The sequence below is a fragment of the Mastomys coucha genome, unplaced genomic scaffold (genome assembly GCF_008632895.1).
Source record: "Mastomys coucha isolate ucsf_1 unplaced genomic scaffold, UCSF_Mcou_1 pScaffold9, whole genome shotgun sequence".
In the NCBI taxonomy this organism is placed as follows: Eukaryota; Metazoa; Chordata; class Mammalia; order Rodentia; family Muridae; genus Mastomys; species Mastomys coucha.
The window spans coordinates 42,597,998-42,612,636 of NW_022196915.1; the positions used below are offsets into that span (position 1 = coordinate 42,597,998).

General features: G+C 43.5%; 1 protein-coding gene across 1 annotated transcript; it reads right to left on the reverse strand.

Moving 5' to 3' along the window:
• Positions 1–554: 554 nt before the first annotated feature.
• LOC116084819 (cathepsin G) lies at positions 555–2,998 on the reverse strand. Its single transcript, XM_031362048.1, has 5 exons — positions 2,940–2,998; positions 2,149–2,296; positions 1,563–1,698; positions 1,132–1,386; positions 555–742 (listed from the first exon to the last, which is right to left on the reverse strand). The coding sequence occupies exons 1-5, from the start codon at positions 2,992–2,994 to the stop codon at positions 593–595; spliced, it is 744 nt and encodes a 247-aa protein (XP_031217908.1). The 5' UTR covers positions 2,995–2,998; the 3' UTR covers positions 555–592.
• Positions 2,999–14,639: the final 11,641 nt, after the last annotated feature.

The following is a 14,639-nucleotide window of genomic DNA, read 5'->3' on the forward strand; positions in this document are numbered from 1 at the left end:
CAGGGAGAAGCCTTACCTTGGGGAGGGAAGCTGGTTCAGGGAGTGAGGTGAGGGGACAAGGGGATGCCCTGCATGAGGAAGGGAAGACTCTCATCTTGATCCCCAGGCTGAAGAGGGTGGGTGACTCTATCTAGGCACACCTCATTGAGTTCTTACCAGAGAAGGAGTGTTTATGCTCTTTCAGGATCCATACATGGAAACCTAATCCCTATTGGAAAGGGATTACATGAGAACTGGCAGCTACCGAACTCTCTCGTGAGTAGCCATCCTATTAGAGAGGCACCATGGATTTCCTTTGCACTTTCTACTGTGTGAGAATGCAGGAAAGGATAGCTGTGATCTAGTGAGCAGCCCCTCATCAGACACTGGATGCTGGTGCCCTGACTTTGAACTTCTCAGCCTCTGAAACGTGGCAGAATAAATGTCTGTACACTCTGTGGTAATTTGAGATAGGAGTTCAAACACATTAAGACAGTACTAAATAATATTTAATAAACAAAAATGTACACTCTCCAGGAGACATTAATAAGGGCCGTGGAAATCCCCTGGAGCTGGTCTGTGCCTGAGACAGGGAGTCAGCAGGTTCCTGATATTATGGTGCAAGGCGTCTCATTGTTCTTTTGATCCAGGGCATGAAGCTCTGGATCTTGGTGAATACAGCTGGAGGGCTACCATTGTTGCTTCCATAGGACACGATGCCCTGGGCCACATTGCTACATACCAGAGGGCCACCAGAATCACCCTGTGGGCAGAGGAGGAAAAGGACACAAAGCTAGGCTTTCTGGCTCTTGCTGCCCTGTGATACAGGCTTCCAGAGAAAGGTATGGGTTGGGGACTTCTGTCAGTTGCCTGTGTGTGGGTGATGGGCTTGCAGGAATCAAGTTCCTGGGTTGTTCAGCTGCTAGGCTTCAGATCCTGCTAAAGTTACTGCCTCCAACTGTTACTCCATCAAGGTACCTCCACCTTCCCCAATAAGGTAAATTGTGGGTCTTCCGTCATTCCTGAAGAAGAAAAGCCCTTTCCATTCTGGCCTAGTCCCTAGGCTTGACGGGATGGAGACCTACCCTGCTGTCCTCTGTTAGCCCCAAGCCCCTTGTCCCAAGGAATACTGGTGGGTGTTCACACTCTTACCCTAAAGGCAGACTTCCTTTCTCTTGGGTTTCCCACACAGATCTGAGTCTTGCTGTTGTAGAATTGGAAGCGATTGGCACACTTTTGGTCCACCTGCACTCTTAGCTGCACCTCCTGGAGTACATTTGTTCCCATGCTCTGGCTCACTCGGCCCCAGCCAGCCACTGTGCACAAATTCCCTGGCTGCAGATTCTTGCCGGCCTGGGGCAGAGCCACAGGCTTCACAGATCCACTCCTCCGGGCTCTACTCCTCAGCTGTCAGGATGGAAGTAGGCGTTTGCAGCTCAGCTGCTATCTCCCGCCATCACTCAGGGATTCCCGCATCCCCCTGGAATCCTGCCCCTGGAATCCTGCCCCGACTTCCTCCTCAAAAGCCACACACCAAGAGGGAGCTGGCAAGCCTGGAGAACCAGAGGTCAGAAGGGGAGTACCTGTAGTAGCATGATGTCATTCCGGATGTTCTGTGGATTGTAATCAGGATGGCGGATGGCTCTGAGTACAGTGATGTGTTGCTGGGTCCTTTCTCTCCTTTGGATGTTGTGAGCCCCTAGGGTAACATTTATGGAGCTGTGAAAGAAAGGTTGGGTTAGAGGTAGATACTATAACCAGGATCATACATTCATACATCCAGCAGGGCAGATGAATGGCCCGAGGGCAGGAAAACAAGCTGGAGAGAGTGGAGGTGGGGATGGGGGTTGGAGGGTGGGAGAGCCTTGGGCCTGACCCCTGCCTGCTGTTTCCCACAAACCCTGAACTGGGAAAGCAGATTAAACAGAAACAGTTTGAGTGTTTAGTTAGCGCCCAGCCTGTGTCTGCCACCTTCTGTTTGTTTGGTTTCTTTTTGGATTATAGCTCCTTTTCTGCATATGAACATTTGCTTCTTACCTCCATCCTCCTGGTCTCATCTTGTCTCCAGAATTTCATTTTCATTATACTTAATTGTTAAGAGCATACTTTGAGGCTCTGCAGAGGGAGTTTGGGGACCCTGGCTTCCTGGGGAGCATCTGAGTTTCTCACCTTCCCAAGCAATGAGCTGCTGTTAGGACAAAGTCTTCTCGCACCAGAAACCCTCCACAAGCACTCAGCCCTTCTGGACTCTGGATCAGAAGAAATGCCATGTAGGGGTAGGAATGGGGCCTGGCTTCTCGGCCTCCAATGATCTTTCCTGCAAAGAGGCACCTGGCACTTAGCTGTGTATTCAGGAGCTTGCTGACAGCTTCAGAAAGGCTGGAAGTGGGGGAGGGAGGTGACACAGAGGAGCTTTGCAGGACGTCAGGCGCAGGGAGAAGACACCAAGGCTCCACAGGAGTTACTCCCAGCTTGGAGAGAGACTCATCTCCTTCCCAGACCTTTGCGTGTTCCTTCTCCAAGTGGAGAGTGATGTTTGTTCCACACGAAGCTGACCCTGGTTACTGAGGCAAGATGCTTAACCAAAGTATGAGCTTTCTGTGTTCCCTGGTACTTCCTTCCTCAGAGAGCATCCCATGGCCCAGAGTCTACCTTCTCAAATCGTGGGACTAGATATGGGCGACTGAACAAATTTATGTGGAAAATATTCAGAAAGTGTTTTCTATGTGTCAGGGTCAATAACAATACGCTACATATTACGTTAACAATTACGTTAACTAAGTTAATTGCCATAGCAACTCTATGAGACAGTATTAATATCTACATTTTAAGAGGCAAGGAAATGGAGGAGATGTGAGTTCAAGTAACTTGCTCAACATTACAGAGTTAGGATTGCTACAACATGTCTATTCAAGTATATAGGACAGGACCCGATCTCTGAGGTGTGGTTGGCCACTCACCTGCCTCATCTCCTTGGAGTAGAATAAAGGTCAACAGGAGCAGGCGCAGCTGCATCTTCCCAGAACCGTTGCTTAGTCAGTTGCTGTTGGTACTTATCTCTGCCAGACTTTTATTCTCCCCTGGAGAGGAAGGAAGGGTGTGCAGAGGGGTCGTAGATCCATTTTCCTGCTCGTGTGATAGGTTTCGTCACCCAAAGCTTCCTAGGGGGTTTGCACACCAACTGCCAGTGATCTGGGAGAAGAGAAGGTTGCCCACGCCAATGTGGCATCCCACATAGTTGCTGTATCCTTGCTGACAGCAAAATAGGAATCCAGCAAAGAGTGAGGTCTTTGAATATTGTGTACAAAGTTCACCGTACACTCAATAATTCAGAGAAACTGGTGACTACCTTCTTTTCCTTCTTTTCTTCCTCTCCTTCTGGGATATATAAATATAAATATAAATAGGGAAAATAAAGGAAAAAGGATAAAATAGCTTGCATATACAGAAAAAAGAGGGGTGAAAGATACACACCCAGTTATGTAAATACAGATGTTCTGCAGTACATTTTATACTAGCGACCAAGGAACTCATGTCAACTTTCCCACTGAAAGCAACCAGAAACATGGTGGCTTAAAATGACCCCAGAATATAAAAGCCTGAGAACTGCCTGTCAGGCCCTAACTGAGGGAATAGTGAGTCTAGGCAAGAAGCTACAGAACCCATGAATTAGAATCTTTTGATAATCAAAATACTCAGAGGCTGCTATATGACCCCTGCGGGCAGGGTTCCCATCTCTTAGGCAGTTTTATGGGATTAGCATAACTTTAACACTGAATCCAGTGAAAATATTAATCTTTATCTGTGAGGAAGATATTGATGTGTCACGTTGTCAAGTCCTTATTTGTGCTTGGCCCCATTTTTTCTCTAGAAAGAAGTTTTTGATGTGGTGTGAATAAAAAGACATAGTTTATTTATTTTTTTTCCACACAGAAAATATGTTCATGTAAGACATTAGAGACATGTGTTTTATAAATATCCTTTATCAGAGTGAAAAGAAGACAAACCTTACTTTGTCAGAGGATGCAGCCTCTATCACAAATTGTGTCCAGGCAACAGCCATGCCATATATGAAAGGAGCATTAGAGGGCAATATTACTTTTGAATACATATCAAATTTGATACACATCAAAACACATCAATTAACAAAAATATGCCTCATGAGAAGATTGAGTTTATTCTAGGAACATGTGGATGCCTTTGAACCGATTTGAAAATCGGTTGCTATAGTAACTAACTGATTACGGAGAAACATTGTTCACATGATGCAAGAACAAAAGGAAAAACTGCCTAAACATTTGCTAAAATTCATAATCATTTACTGAGTTTTTTACAGAAAACTAGAAACAAATCTGATTTTATAACATTCCACACTATAATTAACAGCGAAACATCAAAACATTTTCTTTCAGAAAAAAAAAAATCTGGCTGTAAATTGCCATCCATGGTCTTCCATGTTATCTTAACAGTTTGAGCTAGTTAGGTAGGAAATAGACATGAAAGGGTTAAAGTCCACAAAGGAGGAAACCAAACTGTAATATTTGGGGATAGGGAAGTACATCGAGAGACTTTAAAAGAATCTACAACTAGATTACCATCATTGATATAGGAGCCTAACAAAGCAGCTGGATAAAAAAATAAAATCAATTGTGTATTTACAAATATAGCAACAGTGTTAGAAAATGAAAAATGTAATAAGTTAATATTTACTTGCATGGAAATGATAAAATAACTACATGAAAATATAAAAGAATATGTGTGATACAGTTTTGGTGAAGATGATAAAAATGAATAAAGAATCATTTAAGAAGACTTACACACAGTGATTCGTTGTATATGAGCTCTTAGACAATACTATAAAATTGCCAGTTTCCCCAAAGTTGACATGTAGATCCACTGCTCTTGAGAAATATTTTGTAGGATTCTTTCCAAGTGTGTGTTCGTGCATGTGTGTGTGTGTGTGTGTGTGTGTGTGTGCGCGCGCGCGTGCGTGCGTGCATGTATGTGCTGACTTGTGACACAGCATATGGAGAGAGTTCAGAGGACAGCCTATGAGGGTTAAGTTTTCCTTTTAGACCACATGCAGTCAGATACTGACACACCATGTACCGCAATTTGTTCTCCATCAAATACTCACCAGGGCCAACTCTGCTTAGATCAGAGGAGACTAGGCCTATTCAGGGTGGAATGGGTGTTGGCTGCATATTTAATTTGTGATAGAGATTGCATCCCCTGACACAGTAAAGACTAATATCCTCTTCTTTCTGATAAAGAGAAATGATATTTATGCAGCACAGGCATAAATCCAGCATCCTAGAAGGGTAGGCATTTCTATGTGGAAAAAATAAAACTTTACCTTTTATTTATGCCACATCAAAAATTCTAGGGGAGGACATGGACCAAATATGAATAAAGACTTGAAAATATGATGTATCAATATCTCTATCATAGATAAAGATTTTACACATCACAGTTAAAAGTAAGCAACATAAAGAAAACAATCGATGGATCTGATTGATACATTAAAACTGAGAGGAAACAAAGATAAAGGTTCTTTAGAATACATATAACCAGCAAGACTTGTGAATCAAGTTATATAACAGACTTCCATAATGCAGTGTGAAAGATACAAAATTAAAGAGCATAATGAACTTTAATAGAAATCTCAAAACAGAACCTCCTGCTGACCAATAAACATCTGGAGAGTTCCTATCTCACCAGGTACTACCACAGCAGCAAGTTAAAGCACTCTGAGATACCAGCATCATCACTCATCCTTGGACGTACATGCGAATGAAGCCTGTGTCCAAGGAGAGCACAGAAGGCTGCATCAAGCTAGATTCGCAGCACCTCAAGGATTGGTGTAAGAGAGTCATAGAGGTTCTGGAGAACGGCCCCACTTCCTGACATAAAATGCAATGATTGCCTCATAAGTATTCTTTCAACGGTATGCATGGAATCTGTGGACCAAATGAGCATATTTCACCATAATGTGCATGTATATATATATATATATATATATATATATATATATACACACACACACGTATATACATACACACACATACACACACACACTCTCTCTCATACACACACAGTCTGCTTGCTGTAGGGTAGATGTTGAAGAGAACATTTAACTGGAGAGGGGACTAGCATAACATGTTAGAGCCTATACCTTTAAAATGTTTTTATTTTAATTTAAAAAAAAAAAAGGGTTTGAACAAGTAAGACTGTGATAGGTTTCACAATGTCCATAGTTGGTGGCATCTGTTTCCGGCTGTTCCACTGCATTTCTGTCAGTTAGTTTTTCTCCTTTGGTGTGTTGGGACATTAATAGTGAGTGTTTCCCATCTCCACATTCTGATCCTCTGGCCAGGCAGGGACCAGATGCCACTGGCTCAGAGTTCTTCTAACCCCCCACCCCCACCCCCCAACTGAGAAACCAATTTAGTTGCTCTTGACTTTGTAGGAGGCTGGGGCTATATTGACCTCAGGTCCTCAGGGTGCCTTAGTGTCACTCTGAAAGGGTGTTTGGGATCATCTCAGATGTCTCCACTGTGTGTGGATATTTTGTCATTGTTGGTGCTGGGAGTAGGCTGTGTCACAAGCAGTCCTTCTGACATAAGTATCTGCAAGTAGCCAGGTCCTTTAACAGAGAACTGGAGTGTGTGTTGCTTTCTGTGAAACAGCAGCAGGCAACAAAGGAGAGATGGAAGCTCCACATGGCCTCAAAGCACGTGATTGCAATGGGAGATTTACTGGCATCTGCACAAAACCCTTCAGACTGAGAACTTAGAGGGTCTTCAGTGAGCCTGGCAGAAAGCTATTCCCAGGGCTAGGCAGAGGTCAATGTGAGCAAGAACAGGAGTATACCTCAAGACCCTCTTGGCAAGCCTCTCAGACCATCCAAATAAGCATAATATTGATCACGATATAGGTATGGAATGAACTGCTGTCTAGCCAGTCAGAAAAGCTTATTTTAAAATTCTATTTAGTAACATACAGAAACCTGAATTTTCTTATGGTGAGTGGAAAAATCAGACTGTAAAAGCATGCATATATCTTAATTCTAATTTTGTGCATGGAAGGGGGCAATAACCAGAGAGAAGGGCAATTTTTTGTAACCCTTACTCTTGCATCATTATATCATTTATTTTTTCTATAATGGAAGTGTTTGTTTTTATTCACCCTGTTTTATTTTTTACTTTTTTGAGACAGGACCTCAGGGAGCTCAGGGTGGACTCCAAGTCTCTGTGTTGCCAAGGATGACTTTGGATCCTCTTCTCTATCACTAGTGCTGGAATGACAGGCATGCATCACCACAACAGACTGGGCTGAAATGTACTAGTTTTATAAGAAGATAAAGTTGTGTTGCTTACAGAAAAATGGATGGAAGTGGAGATTATTAGGAGAAATGAAATAAACCAGACTCAGAAAGACAAATGTCACATGCTTACTTTCAAGTGTAGATTTTGGAGACAAGGAGACGTGGGAGTAAGGGGGGGGGTCTATGAAAATATGGAAGAAGGTAAGGCTTGGGGCAGGAGGGAAAGGGTAAGGGAGATTGGATAGGATTAAAATGTGTTATATGCATATAAGGAAGTTTCCGAGTGAAACCCTTTACTTTGTAAAATCAGTATGTGATAATAAAAGAAGATGGAAGACAAAGGAAAAGCTAAAGCAGGGCCCGTAGATCCTCACAAACAGCATTGTAATCACCATGAGCTAAACAGCAATGGCGTTAAGCATTGTAATCACCATGAGCTAAACAAGTTCCCTTTGCTCCCTTCTCAGGTGAGGGCTGATGGCTGTACTGTGACTGTTGTAGCACACACAACAAATGAGAACACATCGAAGCTTCCCTTAGAAAATGCCTCAGGTTGAGGAGGGAGGGAGTACTGGGAGAGACAACTGAAATTGTGGGGAAGGGGAACTCATCAACGAGCCATAAACCTAGGGCAATTGAAACTCCCAGGAATCTGTGAGGATGACCCTAGCTAAGGCTCTAAGTAATGCGAGTATAGAGCCTGAACTGGCCATTTCCTCTAATCAGATGAGAGTTCCAGTGGAGGGATTGGGACTCCAACCCAGCCACAATCTTTAACCTACACTTTATTGTTGTGAATTTGGTTTATTGTTTATATTATGTTAATTGGGCTCCCAAAAAATTATACAAGAATCCCGTATGCAAGATGCTGCAGGTAGGTCCCTGCCCGCAGTTGGTTCTAATTGGTAAATAAAGTTGCCAGCGGCCAATGGCTGGGCAGGAAGACAGAGGTGGGACTTTTGTTTTCCCTGGGCATGGGAATGGAGGGAAGAAGAAGGAGGGAGAATCGCTGTGCCGAGGAAGGGATAAGATCCAGGCTTGAGAGCTGCAAGAAGAAAGGCATATCAGCCATGTACGAGTGGGGGAAGAGTGGTCTCAGTGCTCCCAGCCCCCATTTGGTCTAGAGTAGCAAAGGTGGAATATAGATTTTAGTAAGTAATAACGCAGGAGTATCAGAGGGGAGGTGTTAGCAATGTGGAAGCTTGAGAGTGGCCCAACTGTTGAGCTGACTAAGGCATATTAAATATAAGACTGTGTGTGTGTGTCTTTCATTCAAGAATCCAGAGCATTAGGGAGGGTAGCTGCTTGCGGGGAGATTAGAGTGGGTTTAATCAACTAAGGATACACTTTATCCTACCTACAAGATGTGATGGGATAAAGCATGGAAATTGTTGGAGTGGTCAACCAATGACAGGTTCACCTTGAGACCCATGCTATCAGAAGGAGCCCACTCCTGACACTCCCTGGAGGGCCAGGACCCAGAGGCTGGATAGCCCAGAGACCTAGAATAGAGCCAAACATAACTGGCAAACAACAACAAAAACAAACAAAAACCCCAACAACAACAACAACGACAACAACAACAACAAAGTCAATGAAAAGATTCCTAATGATGTTCTGCTATATTCATACATTGGTGCCCAATTGGGTGCCAGAGAGGCTTCATCCAGCAACTGATGGAAACAAGTGCAGAGGCCCACAGCCAAACAGTTAGGTGGAGCTGGGGAGTCTTGCAGAAGATGAGGAGGAAGGATTGTAGGACCCAGAGGGGCCATGGACACCACAACAAAACACAGAACTAACCTGGGCTCATAAGGGCTCACAGAAACCAACCCACAATCAGGGAGCCTGCATGGGACTGACCTAGGCTCTCTGCATAAATACTTCGGTGTGTAGCTTGGTCTTTTTATGAGACTTTTAATGGTGGGGTAGGGGCTGTTTCTGGTTCTGTTTCGTTTTGGGGGGACTCTTTTCCTCCTGCTGGGTTGCCTGTCCCAGCCTTAATGCAAAGCAAGGTACCTAGTCTTACTGCAACTTGATATGACTCCATGGGAGGTCTGCCCTTTTCTGCAGAGAAATGGAGGAAGAGTGGATTGGTGGTGGGGAGGACAGGAGGGAGGTGAGGAGGTGGTACTGGGAGGAGAGGAAGGGAGGAGAAACTGTAGTTGGGATGTAAAAAAAAAATCATAAAATGTCACTAGGGGAGAGCATGGAAGCACAGGTGCTGATAGGGGTCAGGGAGCAGCTCAGGGCAGGTCGTAGAGATGGAAGGAGGATTGGCTTATTCAGAGATCTTTATAAGCAATCAGCCTCATCAAGAGCGCCTCTTCATGCTAGTCAGAAGGTCTCATAGGTAGCGTTTCTATCTGATTTAAAATGCAGGACAGGGTCAGACCCTGTCCTACAAGTTGCCCTTTACCTTGGTGGTAGACCTCTTGTACACTGTGCCATGGGCTCTGGCTTGTATTCTGGGACTCTCTTCATGGCTGGCTCGAAGTGGAAATTTCTGGTTTCATTGGAAACTCAGGTTATATGATGTTTTCTGGGGCACTCAGGTGAAAGGATGTTTTGCTAAAGCATATGTGTAGGAGGATGCATTTTGTTTAGGAAGAATCTAAATATGACCCCACAGACTGGGGGAGGCTCTGGCATTGGGTCTTGTTGTTCTGTCTCACTAGTCTTCACTGATGATGCTCTGGTATTGATTTACTTTGCACTACATTGCTGATCTTCGCTTGTCATGACATAGAGAGTAACTTGCCAAAGAACTTCTCATGATATTCTGGCTGCTTCTTGCTGCTTCTGTGGACTCATGCCAATTGGTGGAGCCTCACGGTTTCTTCCGACTCGAACTGCTGCTGCTGATTCGTGACTGGTGATTGCTGAGTGGGCTGGACTACAGCTGCTGATTCCCATTGGTGTTTTGCTAGAGGACTGGACTTTTGACAATGAAGATTGGAATAGCCCCCCAAAATTATTTCTAAGCAGGTCCACAACTTGCTTTCTATTAACCTTTCTTTGTCTACTACCTCTGGTGGGTGGTGGACTAGAAGGGAGGTTGAAACACTTAAGCACCTTTATTAAAGTAGGTTTTGAAAATAAAATCTAGGCCAACACTAGCTTTCTTGGTGCTGCTCTCTGTAGTGTCTGCTGGGTATCTCTGGGTACCTGACTCTCTTCTCAGTGTGTTGATGCAGCTAGGGCTATGAACCAGGCCAGGGGTGGGGGTGGGGGCGGGGGCAGTGGGGATGCGGGAGGGTGGAGTTGGCACCTGAACATTAGGACTGCTTTGTGCAAAGCATAATTCTACTTCCCCCTCCTTATTCAATGGCTGAGTTTTGTTTGTTCATAGCCATGTGCTTGATTTGTTATTACGTTTTTCTTTTTAAACTCTTTTATTTGCAGGCCACTATAGCCAGGAATGCAGGTAAGGAACTGATGATCTTTTAGAGCCTCAGTTGCTCTAAAACCAATCGCCAGACTCATCCTCAGTGCAGTCCACGTGCTGTGGCCTTCCTTCCCCCTCTACCCCCATTACACAGACCTTCCTCTCCTAACCTTCCTTCCCTCACTTCCTGATTTATTCAAGCCCCCAACTTCAACACACAGCCCCTGAGAATCTGCAGACCACTCAGCCAGGTAAGCAGAGGGGTAAACTGCAAATCTTTACTTCTCCCTCCATTCCTTCAAGTCCAGTCCCAAGCTCTGTAGCAGACCTTCTGCTGCGGCCTTGTCTCAATTTTTGCCCTTACTCCCAGGGGACAAAGCAGATCCTGGTGGAACTTCCTGCTTTCCTCCCTCCTGTGGACTTCCCAACCCCTCTGAGCCCATCTTCATTTCTACATTAGCTCCCAATACCTAGAAACACATTTTTACCTGTATCTGCCAGTAGCCATATATATCAGGGTCCCAGAAGGATTTCCTAACAGGAAACACACAGCTACCACACTCTGTTAGGAGCCAGAGAGGGCAACAGAATCTTAGTTAGGATTTCTATTGCTGTGCAGAGACTCCATGACCACAGCAACTCTTATAAATGAAAACATTTAATTGGGGCTGGCTTACAGTCTCAGAGGTTTAGTCCATTTAGTCATGGCAGGAACATGGTAGCATGCAGGCAGACAGGGTTCTAGGAGGGTAGCTGAGAGTTCTACATCTGGATCAGCAGGCAGCAGGAAGGGAATGTCACACTACACCTGGCTTGATCACCTCCAGTGATACACTTTCTCCAACAAGGCAGCAACTATTCCAACAAAGCCATACCTTCTAATAGTGCCATGCCCTCTGAGACTATGGAGGCCATTTTCTTTCAAACCACTAACAGGAATTAAGGAAAAAAGCAAAACACTCACTCAACAACGTCAAGACCAGATATCAGCATCTAGAACACCATCTTCCTAAATCCAGACACCAGCATGAGATCACAAACAATAACAGCCAGCATATGTCTGATCTAGAGCCCAGCAACCCTACCACAGCAGGCCCTGAGCACTGCAACATGGCTGCAGCACAAGAGACGGACCCTGAAAGAGGCAATGAATAAATCTCTTAAATCTTTGGAAACACAGACAAACATACAGTGGAAATGAATAAAACAGTTCAAGTGCAGAAGCATCAATAAAGAAAACCAAAAACTGAAGAAAATCTGGAAATAAAAAAATTAGGAACTTGAATAGCAACCTCAGAGGCAAGCTTTAGCAATAGAATACAAGAGATGGAGGAGAGAATCTCAGGCATTGAAGACACAATCGAAGAAATGGATGCTCTGATCAAAGAAAAGGTTAAATCTAAAAACTCATGGCACAAAGCATCCTGGATATCTGGTACACCATGAAAAGACCAAACCTAAGAATAATAGAAATACAGGAAGGAGAAGAAACACAGGTCAAAACAATGAAAAATGTTCTCAACAAAATCATAGAAGAAACTTGCTCTAATGTAAAGAAAGAGGAGTTCATCAAATAGAACGCTAAATAGACTGGACCAGAAAGGAAAGTCCCCATGGCACACAATGGTCAGAACACCAAATGTACAGAGCAAAGAAAGAACAGAAAGCTGCAAAGGAGAAAGACCAAGTAACATATAAAGCCAGACCTATTAGAATTACACCTGACTTCTCAACAGAGATATAGGGATGGTTATAAATATAGGTACAACAATAAACATAATTTGTTCTATAAGCAGACTGAAAGATGAAAACCACATACTCTTCTCATTAGTGTAGAAAAGACTTTTGACAAAATCCAACACCCCTTCATGATAAATTATCATGGATAATTTATCTATACTCAGTATATAGTACTTGGTGTCTATTTTTTGAATTATAGCATAATTTTATTAAAACCACTGATGTAAAAATGCTAAATAAAACAAAACAAATAAAATAAAATAGAAAACACATCAAAACATCACCTACCATGATCAATGAGGTAGTCTTCATTTAAGAGATGCAAGGATGGTTCAACATAATGTGCTTAAAGTGTAAAGAAAATAAAAGAAGTGATCATCTCATTTGATGATCAAAATTCTCTGACATTATCCAACCCCACTTTGTGATGGATAGAATGGAACACCTTGTCTTGTTTGTGAATTAGTAGAATTAATTTGAATATCTCCCATTTAATTTAATGTTAGCTATAGGCTTGCTGTAAAGTGACATTATTATGTTTATGTATGTCTCTTGTATCCTTAGTACTTGGTATCTTAACTAGAGCAATAAGACAACTGAAGGTGATCAAGGGACACAGGTTGGAAAGGAAGAAGTCAAAGTGTGCTTATTTGCACTTGATAGGAAATTATACATAGGTAATCCTAAAAGAAATCCACCTGGAAACTCCTACAGCTGAGAAGTTCTTTCATCAAAGTAGCTGTATACAAAACTAACTCACAAAAATCCATAGCCTTCCTACACACAAATGACAGACTGGGCAAGAAATCAGGGAAACAACCTTTTACAAGAGCCTCAAGTAATAGGAAATATCTTGAGGTAACTCTAACCAAGCAAGTAAAAGATTTGCATGAAAAGTCTTTAAGACACGAAAGAAAGAAACTGAAGAAGATATCAGAAGATGGAACTATCACCCACGATCATTATTATTGTTAAGAAAAGTGTAGTTACTGAGTTCTGCCTCTCCTGATGGGGTACACAGACTCAGAGAAGGCAGGGCAAAGTGTGGAATGGGTGGAGTCTGAGGTCTGCCCCTTCCCTCTGGGGTGTTAGCTGTTGCTGTATGCCAGACCAAGGTGGGTAGGTGGAGTCTGGGATAAATAGGTTCTACAGGGCTCTGGTCTGGCAGGGATGCCTGGAGTGTTACAGTTCTTAGCAAAGGAATGAAGAAGTTTGAGTGGCCAGTGCAGGGCACCGGTTTCCATGGCAGCTGCTGCAGCAGCAGCCATGATGTGAGTCACTGAGAGCCATGGGAGCCTGGCCAGGTGAGTAGGTCTGAGGTCCAAATGATGAATGCTTCAGAGAGTCCTCCCCAAAATGTTATAGCTCAATAAAGACAACCAGTCTCAGAGGATCCTTGGTGAAATAGCTTTATTCCGTGTGGACAGGAACTATATGAAGCTTGGGGAGTGTGATGGGATTCAGGAGGTAAATACATCTAACTGTCTGAGGTTAAGACATTGGTGATGCTAACCTTAACTGAGTGTCATGATTATGTGCTCTAGAGCAGGCATGGAGGCAGAGAGGGAGCAGCTCTACTGCTGTCTCAAATCTCTGAGGTTCTTGGGGTTTGAGCATGCTTCACCTCACCAGCCTCATGCCCATCTGGTGACATGATCCACATGCCCTACACAAAGGAAATAAAATAGATAGTTATGGGTGGATGAGGGGGCTGGGATGAGAGTATCATGTGGAGAGGGGAGAGTGGGACAAGGGAGAGAATAGAGGGAGAGACAGCTAAGATTCAGGGCCATTTGAGGGGTAGTATAGAAACCTAATATACTAGAAACTTCCTAAAATATATAATATATGAAGGTGATCCAAATGAAACTACCAAATAATGTGTTAGTCCCACCTGGTGAGAATAAGACCATGACCACAATTTTGAGCCAAATTTAAAGCAAAGTTGATTTTTATTGTGGTGTACCCAAGAGCTGGCCACTGACTGCCTCCTAAGTCAAGTTAAAGAGAGCAGTCCTGAGTCCATTTCTTAGGCCTCTTCTAAGGAGTAGAATCATAAGTAGTTATAAAGCAGGCTTACAGAAGAAAGACAATGGGCAACAAAGAAGTACAGAAAAACTGAAAAAAAAAAAAAAAACCACCACATGATTAGGGAGGGCTATGGAGGATCTGCATGTTCTCAAGGACATGTCAAGGTCATGGGAC

What these genes read in the sequence shown, in the direction of transcription:
- LOC116084819 (XM_031362048.1), bottom strand. Translation starts at nt 2,994, where the DNA reads ATGCAGCTGCGCCTGCTCCTGTTGACCTTTATTCTACTCCAAGGAGAT. An exon ending in GCAGCTCATTGCTTGGGAAG is followed by an intron (nt 1,699 to 2,148) that starts GTGAGAAACTCA and finishes TTTCTTTCACAG; the next exon opens with CTCCATAAATGTTACCCTAG. An exon ending in AAAGGAAGTCTGCCTTTAGG is followed by an intron (nt 743 to 1,131) that starts GTAAGAGTGTGA and finishes CTCTGCCCACAG; the next exon opens with GGTGATTCTGGTGGCCCTCT.